The 21,387-nt window shown below is 40.9% G+C and overlaps 2 protein-coding genes across 2 annotated transcripts; both read right to left on the bottom strand.

Annotated features, from left to right (window-relative positions):
- Positions 1-5,030: 5,030 nt before the first annotated feature.
- LOC121318696 (liver-expressed antimicrobial peptide 2-like) lies at positions 5,031-8,590 on the bottom strand. The gene is made up of 3 exons (XM_041255646.1): positions 8,448-8,590; positions 6,886-7,064; positions 5,031-5,702 (listed from the first exon to the last, which is right to left on the bottom strand). Exons 1-3 carry the CDS (start codon positions 8,514-8,516, stop codon positions 5,663-5,665), a joined length of 288 nt encoding a protein of 95 aa, XP_041111580.1. The 5' UTR covers positions 8,517-8,590; the 3' UTR covers positions 5,031-5,662.
- Positions 8,591-14,327: 5,737 nt separating this feature from the next.
- Positions 14,328-16,955, bottom strand: LOC121317860 (bone morphogenetic protein 15-like). Its single transcript, XM_041253957.1, has 2 exons — positions 16,617-16,955; positions 14,328-15,679 (listed from the first exon to the last, which is right to left on the bottom strand). Exons 1-2 carry the CDS (start codon positions 16,936-16,938, stop codon positions 14,817-14,819), a joined length of 1,185 nt encoding a protein of 394 aa, XP_041109891.1. The 5' UTR covers positions 16,939-16,955; the 3' UTR covers positions 14,328-14,816.
- Positions 16,956-21,387: the final 4,432 nt, after the last annotated feature.

Below are 21,387 nucleotides of genomic sequence, written 5' to 3'. Positions count from 1 at the left end.
CATTCTCAAACACACATGAAGCACTTTTATGCAGCTGTACCAAGACTTGATTGCTAATCAGTCATTCAGTAGGCATCTCGGTACATCTGCACGTGAACTAATTGCACTCTCCGTGCTTCCATACTGATGCCCACTTGAATCTGCAGGTGGAGTGATTGTGCAATTGTCACAGGTGACAAACCGCAGAGTTAGTGTTGTTTTATTTTATTTTATATTGTTTATGCACTGTGGACTGTTTTGTTGAATCTGCTGCACTGAAATGTTTGCTTTTATTTCTGACTGCACTACTTGTGTTACCTCAGTGTGCTTTCATCAGCACTGTTGAGTAGGTTTTTCCTTAAGCATACTGCATGACTGGTGATTGGTTGAGCAAGATCAAGGGGGTGTATAAAGGGGGTGGCTAAAGAACCAGGAAGGAGGAAGCACTGGGGAGAGCCTTGGAGGCATGGAAGGATGGTTCTCTGAGTAAATGATATTTGGAAGAAGAAGGATCTAAGACTGGCGGTGTGGAATATGAACGGGAACATTGTAAACTTTTGGATCATTCTTTTGGATATTGGGACTTTATTGGAGCACAGGTAATACAGCCATTTGTTTTGGGACTTTATTTTCTTTGTGGTTGGATTGGGACTGTGTGTTGTTTATCTTTTGCCACAATTATTTCTTTGTTTCTATTTTCTTTTCTAGTCTGAATACTGCACCTTATTGGACTCTACCTGGCACATAACTATTATTATACAAAGAAGGAAAAGACTGATGGTTTTATGTAAAAGGGTTGTTTTTAACAGAAAATAGTGGAAACTATTTGGAGGCCGCACCAAAGGCTATATTGTGGTAGCCCCGGTATTATCTTTTTGTGTGTGGCTTCTTGTTGTGTTGTATGTTCCCTCTTCGTGCTGCTCTCTGAGATTTGTGGACTGGTCGATACAGTTACAGAGTTCAGGAGAGAGCAGCGGCGACACGGGTTCCATCCGGGCTGGGGAGACAAAAAGGTGGAGACACGCAAGGGCACAAGTCCAGCTAAAGGGAAGTAACCAGCTTTGCTGGATTTAGGGGAATTGTGAACCTGCTTACCTGTATTTCGTCTTCCTTGATAGCTACTTTTGACCTTTCCTAGGTTTCCTGGGATCTCCCCTCTCTAGAGTTGGTGGTGGATTGGAGGATGGTTCTGGTGGGTGTAGCGCCTCCTGGAGGATGACGATCTCAGGCAGGCATGGTGAGGGAGTGTAGCACCCCCCTCTTTGGACTCTTCAATCTTTTCCATTCCTTTCTAGGATTCTGGACTACTAACTACGAACTGCATTATTATTGCACCTTGTCTCCTTTGTTGGATTTGCAATGATTATTAATCGACTTTTTTTACCCACGTGAGGGTAGCTCAAAGTAGTATTTCTTGACTTTGTATTTGTGTTTGTTTTAGTGGGAGCTTCCTTTTGTGTGTTTACCTAACCCTGTGGAGAATTAATAAAGTTTGTTTTATTAATCATAAACTTGTTGTCTGCGCAGAACCCTGGGGATCAAAGAACATGTGTAAGGATAATTAAAAGATTTCTCAGCCACAAAGTTCCATCCCCTTAAGTGTTGTCTCGCTTCTTCCTGGTCTGTGACATCACCACGCACCTGCACACTGTAACCATCCTGTCACATATGGTGTCCTGCTTGGGATAAACCACAGCCTCCAAGTCAGACCAGGGAAAGTGCGTGCTTTGCCTGTGGGGAGTTCGGGCACAAGGTGGCGCGCTCTCCCTACCAAGAGGGTGTGGAGGAACCGGCCCAGGAGAGGAAAGTGAGGAGAAGGAGGCAGAGAGGGGGAAAGGTGAGGAGGAAGCAGAAGTAGCCAAGGTGGTGCATCATGTGCATTGCCTATGGGCATGAGGACGAGGACTGCCCAGAGCAGGAGCCAGATGATGAGGATCCCAGTCGTCCTACACCTGAATGGGAGGAGCCTGAGCATCCAGGGGAAGGCAGGACGTCCACAGCCTAAGTCTCCATGAGCAGAGAAAGAATACCTGCTGTTCCCACCTCCACCAGCAGAGGGAGAATGCCTGCTGGTTTCACCTCTACCGCCGTGTGAGGAGTACCTGCCATTGCCTCTCCAGGCTCCCCTCTTGCCGTCGGCTCCCAAGTGTCCAGCGTCAGTGGGAGAAGCCCCACCAGAGGGAGATCCCTACCAGTCCCCTGCAAGTGAGGGAGAGCTGCACCAGTCCCCTGCAAGTGAAGAAGAGCCGCACCAGTCCCCTGCAAAAGGAGGAGACTGCACGGCACTCCCACCTCCGTCGCCAGGAGACTGCACGGCACTCCCACCTCCGTCGCCAGGAGACTGCACGGCACTCCCACCTCCGTCGCCAGGAGACTGCACGGCACTCCCACCTCCGTCGCCAGGAGACTGCACGGCACTCCCACCTCCGTCGCCAGGAGACTGCACGGCACTCCCACCTCCGTCGCCAGGAGACTGCACGGCACTCCCACCTCCGTCGCCAGGAGACTGCACGGCACTCCCACCACCTCCACCGGCAGGAGCAGAGCTGCCTCTGCCTCCGCCACCTTCACTGCCAGGAGGAGAGCAGCAGGAGCTGCCTCTGCCTCCACCACCTCCACCAGCAGAGGGCGAATGCCTGCTGGGTTCCCGTCTACCAGTTGTGGTGCTGTGGTTGGCCACTGTGGGTGAATGCCTGCTGGGTCCCCATCCACCAGCAGAGGGTGAATGCCTGCTGGGTCCCTGGCTACCAGCAGAGGGAGAATGCCTGCTGGGTCCATTTCCACCAGCAGAGGGTGAATGCCTGCTGGTATCACTTCCCCCACCAGGAGAGGAGCTGGAGCTGCCTCTGCCTCCATCACCACCAGGGGCAGGGGGAGAGGAGCAGGAGCTTCCACTCCCTTCACCAGAAGGAGGACCAGGACATGATGCTGGCATTCCTCGAGAGCCACTGCATAGTCTGCTGAGGGGAGCACAGCGGAAAACAGCCTGGCCACAGCGGCCATGAAGAGGGTTAGCACTGCCACAGCCACTGCCACAGTGGCCAACCACAGCACCATGACTGGTCCTGACTCCGTCACCACCCAAGGATGCCTTCAGGTCATCGCTCGGGGATGCCTGCACAATACCGCCCAAGGATGCCCTCACGTCATCGCTTTGGGATGCCTGCACAACACCGCCCAAGGATGTCTGCCTCGCTTCGCCTGGGGTTGCCTGCTGCTCCGCATCGCCTGGGGTTGCCTGCTGCTCCGCATCGCCTGGGGCTGCCTCTGTCTCCGCATTGCCTGTAGAGCCACCGGTTGCAGGGTGGATCTCCCACTTCTGCCTCTATGGCCAGAGGCTCCCCTCCTGAGTTCGCCTCCCGAGGGTCCACTGCTGCCTTTGCCTGGGGTCGCCTGCTCTGCTTCATCTGGGGTCGCCGGAACTGCTTCGCCTGGAGTTGCCGTCAGCTCAGCTTGGCAGCAGGGGTCAGTGTAGCCGGGGCCCCACCAGAGGGAGCTGCCGGTTATGAAGAAGGGGGGAGAGGTCAGGAGACCACCCCCCTCCCCCCCGCAGCAATGTCCCTGCAGGAGTTCTTGTGACTGGAGTCCCACAGGAGGGAGCTGTCAGTTGTGAAGAAGGGGTGAAAGGTCAGGAGACCACTTTCCTCAGCAGGTTTTCCGCTGCAGGAGTGGACCACCATGCTGTCAGCCGTGCCACTAGCTGACAGCATTTTCAGCCATGGGCCCAGTGAATCCTCCCTTCACGGCCCAAGACTTCGACTGGGACTTTTGGGATTTTAAGGAGGGAGGTGGCGATTGAGGCCATGTGTGCTACCTCATGTGCAGGTAAAACGTAATAATGTGTGAGCACGGGAAATTGCACTAGATTAATTCACGTGCAGTTGGACCGAGACTCCAATCAATGATTGATTAGCATTTGAGTCTCGGTACAGCTGCATAAAAGCAGCATGTTTTCACTCACTTGGGGTTGTGTGTTCAGGGTGAAGGAACGGGTGTGAGGAAGGAGAATTAAAACATGAGTAAGTTTAATATTCGTTCCTGTGTGTTAGTGTCATTTTAGTTTAGTGATTGTACATTTTGTTTGTCTGTTTATTTTGGCTACCAGTGCCATGTCCTGTATTTTGTTCAACCTTTTATTTTCTGTTTGTTCATTTATTAAATGCTGACTGCAAGCAAGCGCTCAGCTTTACCACACTCCACGTCTCCTGAGTGCTGTCTCGCTTCTTCCTGGTCTGTGACATCACCACACACCTGTGCACTGCGACCATCCTGTCACAAGAACACACTGTTTATCTGGTTAGTGTGCACAGTGGATAATCTGCGTTTATATAAGCAGTTTTTACACCAGTAGCAGGGAAGCAGGTTCTCACCTCTGCTAATCTGCATTACACAAGAGATTGCTGAGTTGACAGTAGAGTCAGACAGGCCTAATAAAGCTGAATGTCTGAATTATTTTCTAATGAATATTGTGAGAAAAAGGATGATCACTCCAGCTGGATTACAACAGAATTACAGTACACATCTTCTCTCTATATTTGAGGCCATGGCGTACAGTGTGTATACAAACAGTGGATGATGTATTATACTAATGACATGGTGTCTGACAGGCTGGCAGACTTGGGTAAAGGTCGCTCTCTTCTCACAGCGGCTGCATTGGAACATTGAGCCCGACACTTCCAGCCACATTGTTCATATGGATTACAGTGACCTACTTTGTAATGTACTGACTGGCTGAAATTATGAACTGGGAGCTATGCAAAAATACATGGAGGGCTTTCCTTTATAAAAGGTCCGTCCTGTTAAATTTGCACAGAATTTGCAGTTTAATTGCTTTTCCATGCTTTACCATGCTAACCTTAACAATTAGCTGCAGGTTATCTTTGCTATGCTTTCACTATTACTGCAGTAATCATTAATTAGGGATAGTTAATTTTAACAAAAGTGCTCAATAGCTTTGATTATCACTTTCCATCATATAGCAAATGCAGAACAGTTGTGATAGACATTACACCAAAAACAAGTAGCTTTTTTTATATTACTTTATTAAAACAGTTTACATCGCACTCTTTAAAGCCAATAGTGCAAGCCACCAATGTCTTAAGTGGATGTCTTAAATCTCTTGCTGGTATAAAAACCTTGACTCCGGCTAACTTATCTTCTTGTACATTCAAGTCTTTTCTGTTAAAAAAGGGGGGAATTTGTTGTCTTTCATTGTCTATTGTATACAAATCTGCTCATGTCAGTTTATTAAATACTGGGGCGCTTGTCTTGATCTACTGGAAGTTTATTATATTACATAAGGAAGCTGAAAATCGTATAATTAATGCTTATTAACTTGCACAATCTGGACTACCCAAGTCAATGCCTAGCATACTTTTTGCTTCCAGGCGTTTTGGTAGAATACAGCATTTCTTTAAAGCATTAAACAGCAACCCTTTTGTTTTTTAGTAACTTGATACTATAACAAAGTACTCTACACATGAGCTTTCATAATAACCTTTCCTCATAAAATTTGAAACAGTCCTGTTTTCCAATTCACATTGATTATATAACATAGCAAATATATAAATATACAGTACTGGTATTATTTCAATATTTCAGTAACTGGAGTAGTTAAGAATTGCAGTCCATCACTTGCTCATACTTGTTCCTTCTTCCAAATAAAACTCCTCTCTCACTCCTCTTAGGATTTGAAGTGCTGGTTCAGCGAACAATGGCCCTCCCTGTCAGGAAGGAGAAACAAACTCAATGAAAAGGCTTCATGTTAAACCAATGCAGATTTCAGACAGACCCTTCTGACCTATATATGGTATGGAGTAGGGGTAGCACCAAATAGTGAACTAGTGAAATACAAAAGTAACAGTCGACCTCAGAAACGGGTGGTCGACAGCATGTCATTGAAGAGTATTTGTGTTTGCAAATCTATTAACATCTAAATAACATCTGAGAACATGAATAGGTAGTTTAAAAAAAAAAAAACAAGCAGTGTTAAAAGTGCATTGCACAAACAGCATAGTGTTACAAAACAGTATGTTCACAAACAGAGCACATTTTTTCAGTGTCAGCTAGGCGACTACTGTACTAGGAGTTGTTCTGCCCATAGTATGAAGAGCTCATTTATATGAAATATACATTGTGACATGCACTTTTATGTAAAGGGGCCATCTCTCACAAGACTGATTAATTTGTTAAGCTAGTGGGAGCCCTGATATTGTACTTGACTAAACAGACAATCTGACCAGCAGGTGACCAGCTGAAAGATGCATCAGCATGTAAGACTGATACTAGTCACTGATGTGTAAAGTACATGCTGGCCATATTTTGAAGTTAAATTTCAGAGAAGTAGATTTTTCTGTATTATCATCATGAAAATGAATACAGTTGCTCTTTCGTGCATCTAAGTCGTTTCTTTCTAGTTATTTGTTGTTACAATTGCTTTCTCCTCTCACAGTATGTGTCTTTGTATTAGCTTCAGTCAGTCTGGAGAGCAGACTCCACAGCACCCTTAACATCCCTGAAGGAATCAGATATAGTACTTATATGTACAGTTTTCCCATACTTTCCCCATGGCTATCCTCTGCATTTACCATAGTTTCCCATGTACTGCAAAGTTTTTCCATACCTCTCTGTGCTTAACAATGCTTACCTATGCTTTACCATGCTTTTGCTGTGCTTTAGTACATTTTGCTATGCTTTCACTAGGGAAAATGTCTATAATGGTAATCACTGAGGAATGGAACCATTTAAACACCGTGCAGACTCATCAAGTGAAACCAGTGTAGTCCTGGCTACCCCTGTTGACCCACAGCCTGTCTAGTTAAACTCTGATTTGCTCACTGTACGAAACGAATGAGAATGGAGTATATCACACCCAGCAGCACAAGCACTTGGCCATGCTGGACTTGCCTGCAGATCTTGGTTGAGCACTCGTGGTGGTGCTGGCAGTACGCTCCGTGGGGTTTGGTGCCAATGTTTCTCCAGAGGGGGGTCATCCGAGCGAACCTTTTTAGAGCCTGCAAGCTGAGGGAGGCTGGACTGTCAACCACACTAGAGGAATCAACGATCTGGATGGGACTTGAACAGACCTGGCAAAAAGGAAATGCAGTCAATTATACTTCATACTGTGCTCATTCAATGCATGTTATTCTTATAATAGTCCATTGTTTTTCTTAGTATTTAAAATATACCTTTATAAATATGGAATTCATAATACAGATGTTCATACTTGTACATGATTTGCAATAGGAATTCACATCCTATTCATTTGATCTAAGATCTAAAAACAGTAAAACAAGGGAACTCCTGTTAGAGTGTGTATGTATGTGAGTCTCTTCTAGTAAAATGCCAAGTTCGGTCCTATTTTTAATATTTCAATGCTGGCGGTATTTTGATTCCCCATTGTTTAGATTAACCGAATACACCCTGCTATCTTTAGTTTTCAAGAAATAGTCTTGATTTCAACTTCACCCCACTTTACTGCAATGTAACCTTGTGAGACAAAAAGGCATTAAAGTGTATCTGAGTTTCTTATACTTTTGTTTTTAAATGTGTTGGTGCAGTTTTACCCTGCCAAATTACAACTTTGACCAAATTTACAAAATAGAAATTACTTTGGGTAATTAAGCTAATAAAATTCCAAAACAAGTTTAAAAAAAAAAAAAAAAAAAAAACAGAATGTAAGTAACATTCAGTCTCTAAATATCGGAATCCTCAATGCTACCATGTGAATGAAACACAGGAGAGAAAGGGTTAAGGTTCAGTTAGCCAATCAACGATTAAGTTATTTGTTTAGGTTCTGTTCTTGCAGACGACCTTCCTCTGTGCTTATTTCCACATCAGTCAAACAGTCGGAAAACTGAACTGAGCAAAGTCTAAGGATGAATATCCCAATTCCGCTCTCTTCAGTTCTGGGGCTGCAGTTTGCTGAAAAGAAAGCTTCCCAATGCACTGTTCATTCACGAGCAGCAGGCTGGATCTGCAGCACAAGATTAGCTCAAAGAACACTACAAGTAGAGCATGGTCATTTATAAAATGTTTTCCCCATACTTATATTGTTTACTATACTTTTCAAACAGTTTTCACCATGCTTTCCAATACTGCAATTTACCATATTTGCCCTGATAAAAGTTTGCAACAGTAAAAGCATAGCAAAGTCTAATATAGTGAAAGCATGGTAAATTCCAAGGAGGTATGGTAAAGCAAAGCATGGTAAACTGTGTTAAGTGCATAGTATAGCCATGGAAAAAACCAGACTGCAACATTACTGTACACATTTACTGTGGTACATTTTTATAGGTGTGTATATGCATTAAAAAAAAGCTTTACAGTACTTTTACCTTGATTTAAAGTTAACTATCACAGTTTCCCAAGTTTACATTTCTGTAAATTAATGTTGACAGCTGCAAATCTCAGAGTGTCCTAATCATGAAAGGAAATGTCTTGCATTATGATATAATCTTGTATATTACCTGATAGCTGAGCATTAGCACCCCAATGCACACTGCTATAGCCCTTGAGTTAAAGATGTGTGACAGCATTGTGAAGGAAGTGGATGGAGTTCTTGCTAGCAATCCTGCTGTGTTTCCAACCTCACTTCATCTCTCACTCTGATATATGTACCCAGGCTGACGTCACACATTTGTTAAATACTGGAAACTTGTACTGATTAACTGTTACATTACCCCAACTCTGAGGCAATTGCTCTGTCTGGCACAAGCCAGATCTTCGATAAAATAGAGACTGCTGTCTTTATTCTGAATGATGTGCTATCTGACTGCCAACATTGTTTTGAAGTTTCAGTGAGTGCATCAAGTTAACAGTCATTCATCAATTCTTGTATAAATGTTTATATATTTCAGAGGAATTTAACTGGTATGTTTACATATTTTGCTAAAATTATTTTGGATGTAATGTACATAATGCAAGTAGCAGAGATTTTATGGATCAGCAGGCACAGTACACTTCATGAAGTATGAGGCTGGAGCCATATGTTTGTCTCTGCTTGCTGCTGTCCAAACATTTTAAGCACTTGATTAATTATCATTCTACTTTATATTGTTCAGTGAGTCCCTTTATTCTAATATGTATCTTAGAAACACACATCCCCTGCCATGACTTGTAAGTATGAAATGATCATAAACAGTAGATCTTCGTGACCTACCTCCACCATGCATAAGAACTTTAAATACTGTGTAATAAATCTCTTCCTGGCGGCGCATAAGCTAATAAGACTGATGTCAGCATAAGAAACATACTTGCCCCTCGAAGACAAAGCTTGCCCTTTAGTTCTAGGGTAAGTGAGTATTTAAAACTTATGGTCAGTGCTTTGCACCTATGGCTTGCCTTTCTATTCAACTCAAACGGCTGATGCCAATTCACTACGTACATATGGTTCCCCATTAAGTACATACAAGTTCCTCCATTGATCCCCAGATTGTGATACTCTCAATGAATTGTGGTAAAGATTGTCATATATAAGTTGTATTGTAATTGGATAAGCAGTTCTGAAGCTATAACTCTAAATATAAGTGTGGCACAGAGTAAGTACGTACATGCATGGGGGTTACATATGTGCAGGTACCTCAACTCTTATAAATGCATAGTCTTTCTATCACTCTTTATTACGCCATAGGATATGGAACTTTTGTACAGGGAGGATCATTATTTGGCTGTGGGTAGAAGCTGCTTGCACAGGACACTGTACTTCACCATCAAATCTCAACTGCTCATGAATCAGGGAAAATTCTACTGGCAAACAGTTGAACAAACAAGAATGCAACAGCTAAGGTCAAATAATGTCGACAGTCCCAAGTTCTGAACAAACTGTTCAACTTTGACCCTCATTGCCAATAGTGTTAGATGAACTGGGCCAGGGATTAAAGGCACGACCATGTGGTGTGCAGGGGGAGTCACAAGGTCAGGAGTGTCCAGGCTAAAAACAGAAACAAATAATCATACAATATTCTTTATTTATGTGCTTACAATGGACAGGTATGGCTGTCAAGTTTGGAGCTTAATTTTTAAATAAAATATTGATTTAACAAGATCATCCAAATGAGTGACATTTGAAAAAAATCTAGGAGCAAGAGTTGTGATATCCCCTTAAAATACATTGTCGTTTCATTTATTTTAGGAGTGAGGCTACTGAAATTACCTTAAATGGGTCTCACTCCAAACAACTGCTTGAATGATGTGGAAAGAGACTTGGCATTTCTGGTATTAGTGTCTCACGACTATTTCAAAACAGGAAAAGCACCAGATCTTCAGGACAACCATTTTTGAAAGGTTGATTTATTTTCTCAGCCCTTTATTTGCAGTTCCATTATTGGGCAATAACAGAACGGCTGTCTTCCATAGAAAGTAATGGGAGATCAGTGTCCAATTGTTGTATAATGTACCTATAACAAAAACATTGTCAATGTAAAAAAACAAGTTAGAAAAACCGAACAGCCCAAATGTTTTTGTTATAGATATCACTTATTTTTTTTACTTCATCAAATAATGAATAAAAGTGAGGGAAACATGTTAGAGAATGTTTATGGTAAATAGACAGACAAACAAGACAAGAGTAATATAACAGAAATGAGAAAAGATTTTAAAGTAAAATAATGTTATAAGGGACTTTTTGACAGTATTGAAAATGTAAACATTTTATTCTTGCAAATGTACATCCATCAGTGGTGAAAACAATATGTATATTTTGGTAGATATTAATATATTGATATTTACGTAGGTACAGAACTACAATATTATGAATGGTTAAAAAGGTACATATGCATGTCTGTGCTAAAGGGTAGTATGGTAACACATTTTAATGCTGGAAAAAAACATTCTCCTTGATGTAGTGGTGTAATGAGCTTAGGCCAATGTAAGCCATTTGTAAAGCATTAGATCCCTTCATAAAAGGCCATATTCACACATTTCTTAGCCATGGTTTGACTTCAGTGAGTGCATCATTTGCATGCACCCATTTTCCAGTAGCACCCACAGCAAGAACAGACACATAGTGTCATGAAATAACACCATGTCCTTGCTGTATGATAATGGAAGATAATTGGTAATTCCTGTTGTCCACAGTAATTTTGTGTCACTTTGTATCTGTCCTGTTTGGTTTGGTTTCCCAAGGCACAAGTCGGGCACGGTTAAGGAGGTTACCAAAAGTTTTGACCTGTTTCTGGTGCATATTAAGTGTGAGTTCATCATATGCAAGGAAATTCCACTGATCCCAAGGAGCCAGTCAGTTTGTGTAATTCCTCTTGAGTCAGTTTGTGTAATTCCTCTTGAGTAACTGGCACATAAGGTGGATTCAGACGCACAGGTGGAAGCTGCAGCAAATCCCCCAGAAGCAAGATGTTGATTTTTCCAAAGCAGCCATCGTCTGTGTTAGCAGTCTGGAAAATCTCACACAGACAAAGATGGTCACTAAAACCACTTCTCTATCTATCTATCTATCTATCTATCTATCTATCTATATATATATATATATATATTCCTGATTGGGGAGCTGCATTTGTGCCATATAAAAATGTGAGAAACATCGTCCGTGTGTGCGTGTGTGTCCATCTGTCTGCGGTTATTGTTCTCTCTTACATTAAGGATTGTTCATACACTAGTACAGGGAGGTCCATCAGCCCTGTCTACTCTCTTATGTGTTCGTGGGTTGCTTTGAGCTCCCTATAGATAAGCGGATACAAATTAACCCTGTATAAAGCTAATTTGATACAAAGCATATGCAAAGTTTGAAACGTACGCATTTTTCGGTAATCAATAACAATGAGAAAGTGTCTTCAAATTGAATTAGATAACTTCTAATTCACAGAGCACTTTTATGTCGACTTTTTTCTTTGCTGGTCATAGCTGGGGCTTTTTTTTTTTTTTTTTTTTTTTACTTAGGTCAAGGTATTCGATTATAATAAGGACAATTAAATGGTATTCTTTCTGAATGTACATTACATCTTTTCATCTGCAACCAGCAACACGATGGGAGAAAAAACAGCTAGTTTATTTACTTATTATTACATATCTTTTTAATACCACGTGAGCGGAGCAGGAATCACAGAGTGGAGAGAAATGAAACAGCGAGCTGCAAGTGAAAAAGTACTAGTGTCTTGTTGTATAACTTTTTGTATAGGTATACAAATGTCAATTGCTCTGGATAAATAGCATCAGCGAAATCAATTCATTGATCTTTTTTTTAGCTTGCTATTTATTAATTCACTTATACATTTATAATATAAACATGCATTAATTTCTACATTTATTTAAAAATATGTATTTCTAAATATATTTATTCCTCTATGCATTTATTTAAATAATTTTATTTATACCTATAATTTTACCTATAATTTTATTTTCTACCTAACAAATTATTCCTTTATTAATTTTTAATTAAACAAGGAACTAGAACTTATCAGACAGCAGAGATTTAGACAACAAAGCTACATGCCACTCTTGTGTGCCACTTCCATTCTATGGTATCTACCAAACAAACAGGAAACTGGATATTTTCAAACAGGAAATAGAAAATTTCTAGAATCGATTTGTAATGTCCAATTATTTAGCTTTTCTGTTTGAAAAGTTGCTACACACTCTTAATTAAAAAATAAGAAACGGAAGAGGAAGGAGAATAACAATTTTACCTTAGTTTGACGACATATGTCATTGTGTAAAGGAGATATTTATTTATTTATTTTTTTTTTTTACATTTGATGTAAGAAAGCTTCAGACTTTTGGTAATGGTACAGATGTAACTAAGTGATTTAGTTTTGCCGCTGCAACATGGTGAAAACAGCAAAACTCTTGGAGCTATGTAGAGACTCTGCAATTTCCAACACGTTTTTCTAATTCGTACAAGGAACTACTGTTCCTTGCAATAAAAGGCACATGGCCATCTGTATTTATTTCTTTAGCTCAAGGGTATAGCTTGCCAATCTGTTAGATCACTGTCTCATAACCTTTTGTTTCATCAGCATTACCAGCTCGAGAAGCTTGTCATTTTTATGCAAAGAGTGACAGAAGATGTGTTTATTGTGAAATTCATGTCTCAGCACATTGCATCACGCTAAAGCAACGGATCCAGATCTTTAGCTTTGCAGATCATTCCAATCTCATTCCAGCCAGCACGGCAATCATGCAAAGGTCATAACACGGCATCCCTGCCAGCAATGTTCTTGTCTGCAGCGTGAAGGGCAGACCACTGAAGTGCTGTTCTTTGAACTGTTGCTTCTGAAGGACAGCAGATTCCACAGACTGCAACTCTAAAAATATAGAAATAAACAAATCTATGCCGGCATGCTGTTTTCTGTGAAAAATAAGATAATGGGAGACATATAAAACGTGTTATGAAGGCTTAAAAAGGGAGCATAAATGCAAAACCTGAAATGTTTTACAGATTTACATTGCTAACAAAACATGTAAAAAAAACTAAAATATGCACTGAACCATTATACTGCTAATGAGCATTGTTTCTAAATTGACTGGTTTTGAGATTCACAAGTAACACGAGCATTTCCCAACATATTTCATCTCAGCTATTTGCTGCGTTTTGTTACAGATTATCTTTACACCCAGAAGTATTTTTCTTATTACGTATCCCTTTGTCACCCCCTGCTGATCAGTTAAACTCAGAACATTAATTTACATGGTCCTGCCTGCATCCAAGTTTCTTTTCTAAACTTCCATAAAAAAAAATTAAAAATTGCACCCTGAAGTAAACACTTAGGACACAAAAAGAGGGACATCTTTTAGGAAACAAATAAAAATCAATAAATAAATAAAAATACAAAAAAAAAAAATTAAGAAAAATTGGTGGGGGGGGGGGGGGGTCAGTAATGATTTTTGTCTCAATTATAAAGCTGACTATCCTCTTGAATTTGGAGCAGACTACTTGAAATTTTAATTTACAGTAACAGGTTAAAGGATGTGACCACCAGGTAATAGGAGCTGATGAGACTAATATATAGAATACTTAAATTCAGTGCAAAGGTTTTGGTTTAAGAGCTATACATACTCAGAGCTTTAAAAATATTAACTGGCCAACATAAAAAATAAATGATATCACAGGCGAGATTCACATAACCTTCTCCCCAAATTTAAACTGGGAATACCTACGTGTTTCACTGGGTCACCCTGCCAACACTGAAGAAATCAAAGTAACCAAAAAAACTTTTGAAAAAGCTGATTTATGACGACAAGTGTAAATACAAATCAATATTTAAATACACTTATAAATACAATCTTTCTACATCAATTGTCAGTCATACAGACCAAGACTCACAGAACTGCTATTTCTAAAGCCTTAAGAAAAAAAAATCCCTTTATTTAAATTTAGTCTATTCTTAAAGACTTTTGAAGACACACAATTTGTGCAAAGTAGAACAACAAGCCAGTAAAAGCTGTGCAAAAATAACCTTACACAAGGCATGTACTTTCCCAGAAAACTTCTCCACCTTTCAAACTGTCACTGGCAGTCCCTTGATAGACAGAATGTGCAAGAAATGCTACTTGAAGAAAAAAAAAAAACAGCATCCCTCTCAGATTCCCCCTCAACAGTTTTGGACTAATTAAAAATGATTAAGAACGGTCTCCTTCATAAATGCAAGCATTGTTTAAGCCTGGATTACAGCAAAAACATTGAGCCACTGAAGCACTGCTTCAATGGTGCTGTAATTTTGATTGAGTGCAGGTCTAAACACAACAAACTTGGGGAAACAATGCAAAGGATTCAAGTGCTGATCACATTGTTTAAAAAGACAGATTTAGTTGTGAGCGGAGAAGGAAAGGGAAGGGGGATGCCGTTTTGAAGAATCATAGTTTTAGCTTTCATTCCTAGTGTCCCGTTATCTGCAAGTGCAGGACTCTGCAATCATGTCTTCATACTCTTTGTAGACGATGCTGCCATTTTGCTCCATCATCAGCACACTGATGGGCTTGTACTTGTAGGGGACGCAGGAGGGCCGGGGGACTCCACTGTCCACCAGTTCATTAATAAAGTTCTGGACGATGGCGTGGTTGGGAGAGTTGTAACCATACTGGAGGATCCGAGGGCAGTCGCCCTTGCAGTACTTCGGGTTGTAGTTGTGGGGGGCTATGATCCAGTGTTCCCACCCTAACTGGTGAAAGCTCACCCTGAACATATGGAGCTTGCATTCATTCCTCCTTATGTTGTTCTTGTGCATGTAATTGGGGATGTCCGAGCCGATGTTGCTCAGCTGTCTGGTTCTCCTGGAGAGCTGGTGATCTTTCTCCTGGTGAAGCACCTCATTCTGGTTGCTGGCGAGACTTGGCCCATTAGTCTTTTGACTGTCGTTAAGGTAAAGCAGCAAGGCCGGAACCTGGAGGCAAGCTGTTCGGAGCTTCTTCTCAACCCTGGATGTGCGTCTCGTTCTCCTCGCGTCGGTACAAAAGTACTGTATACACAGAGACAGTCTTCCCCTGAGACAGTCACCAGGCGCAGCTATGTGGGAGGTGATGTCTGTCTCCACCCACTTGTCTTCTGGCTTGAACGAGAAGACCCATCTGTCTTTCTGTGCTGTAGTAGGCTCGTCCTCAACGGGAGGATCTTCAGACAGTAACTTGAGCTGGCAGGTAACCTTGCCGTGGAGAGGAGACTGCGGTCGGGAATGGACAATGGCTGCCTTCACCAGTTTCTCTGTTGGAAGGATTTTCAGCTTGTATTCAACAGTATGCATACACCAGGGATCTAAAAAATAAATAAATAATGGTGCACATTCACAATGTAAAGAACCTCAGGTTTTCATAAAGCTCACATGATGTCAATGAGAAAAAAAAAACCTCCATAAACACTTCAAAGCAACCAGAGACAAAAATGTATTAAAGGCAAAAGTAAAAATGCATATCAATATTTAAATCAATTTATAATTAAAATATTTCTACATCAAATCTCAATCGTAAGAACATACAATGTACTAACGAGAGGAATCTACTGGGCCCTAAACTCGTCAGGCTCGAGTAGCCAATTCCACCAAATTAGTTTTAACTTCAAGAAATCAATCACTTTTTAATCAACGTCACGTTACCGCTCGTACGGTATTTAAAACATAGTGCATTGAGCAAGATGCAACATTTACATTTAAAAATTTTTACAGTGCAACAAATTCTCCCAATACAGAAACTATGTCAGGCTCCAACAATATTACTTTAGTCACCAAAATTGATTTTAAAAATGAATAGATAAAACAATTAAAAACTGAACAAACCATGCTAGCGGTATATCAGATAACCATGCCATTTAAAAAAGAAAATAGATGTAAAGTGTCTATGTACACAAACGTTTCGGCAAATCTGAATGGGTAAACAAACATATACCATATCTACCAGAACACAATTGTGTGCTTGTTTTTTTTCAGAAGGCCTACGCTAAACAAACTACATGCTATCATAAAAGTTGCGGGATTTTTTTTATTTTTATTTTTTTAAAGAAATATCAGGCTGTAAACGTGCAAGTTTGCATGGTTTAGTGACCAGATTGTGTTTGACACGGAATATAATTAATCTTTGCTTACGCATTCACCGAAGTGTCATTTTTACCAGGTTGTGATCAACATACATACTTATATACTTTTAAATAGGGCGGGTGGCACTGTTCTGTATATTGTTAATCAAAGTGTGACACGTACCTGTACCTGCTCTGTACCGCGTATCTGTTGTGGATGATTTGACCAATCTCACCGTGTTTGCTCCCACGGTTCTGTTCTCCCTGGGCCTCCCATCCAGATCCGCTGCTCTGGAATACAGACCCATCATGTACTGCAGATTTGGATCATTCGCCTGCCTCTTGATCATAGTTTTTTGAGGTTGATTCATCCGTTCTGTTAAAACGAGATTAAGCAGAGACGAGGGCCTTTCCCCAGGATTCTCTTCTCGGGTTAAAGCTGCAGATTTCAGTAAAACCATGAAAGTTAAAATATTGAACACGTTGCAACGGTGGGTAGCCTTCATGTTAGTCTTATTATATGAGTGCGTCTGCAGGTTGGAAGGCTACCATTACTCAAAGCAACTAGGTATTGACCCTGGCAGTGATTTTGCGGTCCTGTGTTGTTGATGGATTGTTTCGATTCGGCTTTTACTGTGACCCCAATTAACCACTTGTCAGATCAGGTGACCTTATTATTTCACCAGTGGTTTACCTTACCGTACCAATAAGTTATATCGCAGAAGTATTTATTTTTAAATTATATATTTTGATTCCAAAAGGCAATATTTAAAATATTGTTTAATTATTTACTTGTTTGTCTTGATTTATTGTGTAAAAGTAAAATAGTAGTATCTGCCGGACACTTTATCTCTCTTTTCTCGAGTTGATATTTCATCGACTTCAACAGCTCATTGAAGTGGTACGATGATCACCAAGATTATTGTGTGGGGTCGTTTATACGATGTTGGAAATTACCGAGAGACTCTATACAGCTCCACGAGTTTTGCTGTTTTCACCATGTTGCAGTGGCAAAACTCAATCACTTAGAATTAGCATCTGTACCATTACCAAAAATCTGAAACTTTCTTACATCAAATGTAAAAAAACCCCCACCTAAATACCTCCTTTACACAATGAGATATGTTGTCAAACTAAGGTAAAATTGTTGTCCTCCTTCCTCTTCCGTTTCTTACTTTTTAATTTTTTAATAGTGTGTAGCAACTTTTCAAACAGAAAAGCTAAATAACTGGACATCTACCAATCATGTGAATCCACATGTTGGTCAATGTCAAAATAAACGGTGTGTGTGTGTGTGTGTGTGTGTGTGTGTGTGTGTGTGTGTGTGTGTGTGTTATGAACAGAACGTAACTGTTTATTAACTTTTTTTTTTTATAAATTAAATGTCTCACCCAATTTATTGATCACTTTTAAATATTGGTTTGACAATGTACTATGCAATTCATTGCATCGAATCCCTGGTAGTATAATAATAATAATAATAATAATAATAATAATAATAATAATAATAATAATAATAATAATGAATAAGAGCACTGTTCAAAATACTAAAGTACTGATAATAATGGTCATTATAATACATCACTGCACAAAGGTACATAAATTTAAAAAAAATAACAATAAAAACGCATTCTCAGAGAAACTTATCCATAGGATGACTGTATGTAAAACAAATATATACAGTACTACGAATATGCCATGTATTGTTAAAATCCTACTGAGGTACTATGCATGCATATACAAAACAGCTTCTCCTGTAGCTTGTATGTTTGTTGCATATGTTACGTAGTATCATCACCACTGTCAATCCAAAACCCTATCAGTTTATGACCGGTGGTACATCATGCCTGTGTCTGGATATAGGGAGTGGGCTCAGGGTGCAGGGTGTATATTTTACACCAGAGGGAGCTGCAGAGGGACTGTTGGCATGTATGCACGACTGATATCAGCAGCATGTTCAGAATAGCTAAGTTGCTGGTCTTGCCTGGCTATCCCAGAGAGAGCTCCCTTGGGTTAGGCAGACAAAACCTGCAGACTATTTCTCCTCATCGGTGCAGCAAAGCCTGCTGGCCAGGCGCCTAGTGAGCTGAAGCGGACAACTGCAGGGTTGACTTTTGTCCTCTGGAGGGTGGGAACTCTCTAACGTTGACTCTCCAGTTCCTGGGCGGAAAAGAGAAAATTTGCTTAGTCTCTTCAATTGTGTGGGAAATTGCTGTGGTGAGGGAACATAATTGGACATTCTAAATTGGGGGCAAAATAATTGGGCAATATTATTAAAAACAAACAAAAAAATAATTTGCATCTTCTGAGGGTCGCTATCCCGAGTTATACTTAAAGCAATAAAGACATTTCAAATACAAATAGAATGTGCTGCTGTCTCTTTCTACCTGCACTGTGCTTTCACTCAATTGGTCTAGATGTATTCCGACCATGTGACTGACAGCACAGGAAGTTAAGTGTTATGATAACATAAAACATGTGTTTCCACTATTTTATTAGAATGGAGAGTACTTCACAAAAGACTAGTTCAAGATCTGCAGTTAGCAAAGACATGGAACTTCAGGTTTGTGTCTGCAGCTGGAGCAAGGCGACAACGGTCAGGAGTTTGAAGATTCATCAAGGGAGAATGAAATGCTTGAGGAAGAAGGGACAAGGGCCTCGCATTGATCAGTACTTCTTACGAAGTCAGCACCCCTGTCATAGATGTGAGGAGGACTTGCGTGCATACAACTAGTGATGAACCTAATGATCCTTGCAAATCCAGTCAGACAAACCAGAGTAAGAGAGAAAAGAACCTCAACGGGCACAAGCCTGGAGTTAAATGGTCAAGAGCTTGGGAGAAAGCTGTGTGGGACACAGTAAACACGGATCTCTATTTTACTTTGGAAAGGTTAAGTGGAACAGTTGAAAAGAAGCTGGATAGATTTTGGGACATCATCTACGCATATGGAAGCAAGAGGTTTGGAATTGAAAAAAGGAAGGAACTATTCCTGGAAAGTCTAGACGGCAGCAGGAGATTGAACGTTTAGTTAGAGAAATGAGGCAGTTGAGGAAACAATGGAGAAAAGCAGAACAAAGTCAGAAAGAGGGACTCCATCTGTTACAAAGGGTCATAAAAGATAAGCTTGCAACATTGCGCAGAGCTGAGCGCCTATGGAAACACTACAAAAAGAAAAAGCGTGCGAGAACTAACTTTTATAAAGATCCATTCAAATTTGTAAAGAAGATATTCACCAGTGAGAAACATGGCACACTAAAATCATCTAAGTTTGAGCTGGAGAGATATTTGAAGAAAGCACATACAGATTCCAAAAGGCAGGAGTCTATGCCAATTCCTTCAGACATCCCACCTATCAATCCACCCGAATACCAAATGGAGGACTATGCACCTAAGTGGAAAGAAGTAGAGCAAGCTGTGAAAAAAGCAAGGGCATCATCATCTCCAGGGCCTAATGGAGTTCCATACAGAGTGTACAAGAGTGCTTCTGGAGTGAAAGTGGCATGGGAAAAACAGGTTGTACCAAGAGCATGGTGCCGAGCAGGTGGAGTCTTTATATCAAAAGAAAAGGATCCTACAAGCATCGATAAGTTTCATCCTATTTTCCTATTAACCGTAGAAGGTAAGATTTTCTTCAGCATTATTACGCAGAGATTGTCAACCTACCTATTAAAGAACTGCTTCATTGACACTTCAGTACAAAAAGCAGGCATTCCACATTTCCCAGGATGCTTGGAACACATCAGCATAATCTGGCAACAAATTCAATCAGCAAAAAAGGATTGGAAGGAGCTCCATGTGACATTCCTGGATTTGGATAATGCATATGGTTCAGTGCCACATGAACTTCTTTGGGCAGCATTTGATTTTTTCAGCGTACCGGTGACAATAACAAATTTAGTGAAAGCCTACTTTGGAGATTTGCAATTTAGTTTTTCAACTTCAAAATTCAGCACTACTTGGCAATACCTAGAAGTTGGAATAATGACAGAAGGTACAATATCTCCACTGGCTTTTACCATGGCAATGAAAGTAATTATTAGGGCATCAAAATGGGTAGTGGGAGGAGAGCGCTTGGCTTCTTGAATGCGACTACCACCAATTCGAGCATACATGGATGACATGACAACAATGACTACAACAGTAGCCTGCACTAATTGGTTATTGGGCAAATTAACCAATAACATTGAATGGCCATGAATGCAATTCAAGCCCACTAAATCAAGGAGCATCTCTATAATTAAAGGCAAAGTAGTAGGTAAAAGGTTCTATATTAATGGTGAGGCAATACCAACAGTGTCCGAGAAGCCAGTGAAAAGTCTTGGGAGATGGTACAACGGGGATCTAAAGGACACAGTTCATGTGGGAGAAGTTAGACAACAAGCAGTGGAAGGGTTGAAGAGCATAGACAGCAGCACTTTACCAGGCAAACTGAAACTCTGGTTCTTTCAGTTTGGTCTACTGCCAAGACTGCTTTTTGGCCATTGATTGTGTACAAGGTTTCCTTGACAACAGTTGAGAAGCTGGAAGCTTTAATCAGTCCATATGTCTGGAAATGGTTGGGAGTTCCAAGCTGCCTCAGCAGAGTGGGACTTTATGGTAAATGAATACTGCAGCTACCAGTCTCTGCTCTAACCGAGGAGTTTAAGTGCGCCAAGGTCCGACTGGAAATGACATTAGTAGATTCATGTGACAAATGCGTAAGGAAGGCAGCACCAGTGTTTAAAACTGGAAGAAAATGGACGGCAAAGAAAGCTGTGGAAGATGCTAAGGCTGCCCTTCAAATCTGAGATATTATGGGGCGTTCAGCATGGAAAATGAGGTTTTGGTCTCAGTTCAGCTCCTCCTGCATGGCACAAGGCAACCCTAGCTCAACGGAGGAAGCTGGTAGTCAATGAGGTGCAAAAGCAGGAGGAAAGGATCAGGTGTGTAAAGGCCATTTCCCAGGCCAAGCAGG

Source organism: Polyodon spathula, chromosome 7, assembly GCF_017654505.1.
Source record: "Polyodon spathula isolate WHYD16114869_AA chromosome 7, ASM1765450v1, whole genome shotgun sequence".
NCBI lineage: Eukaryota > Metazoa > Chordata > Actinopteri > Acipenseriformes > Polyodontidae > Polyodon > Polyodon spathula.
This window is presented reverse-complemented; position numbering and strand designations above follow the sequence as displayed.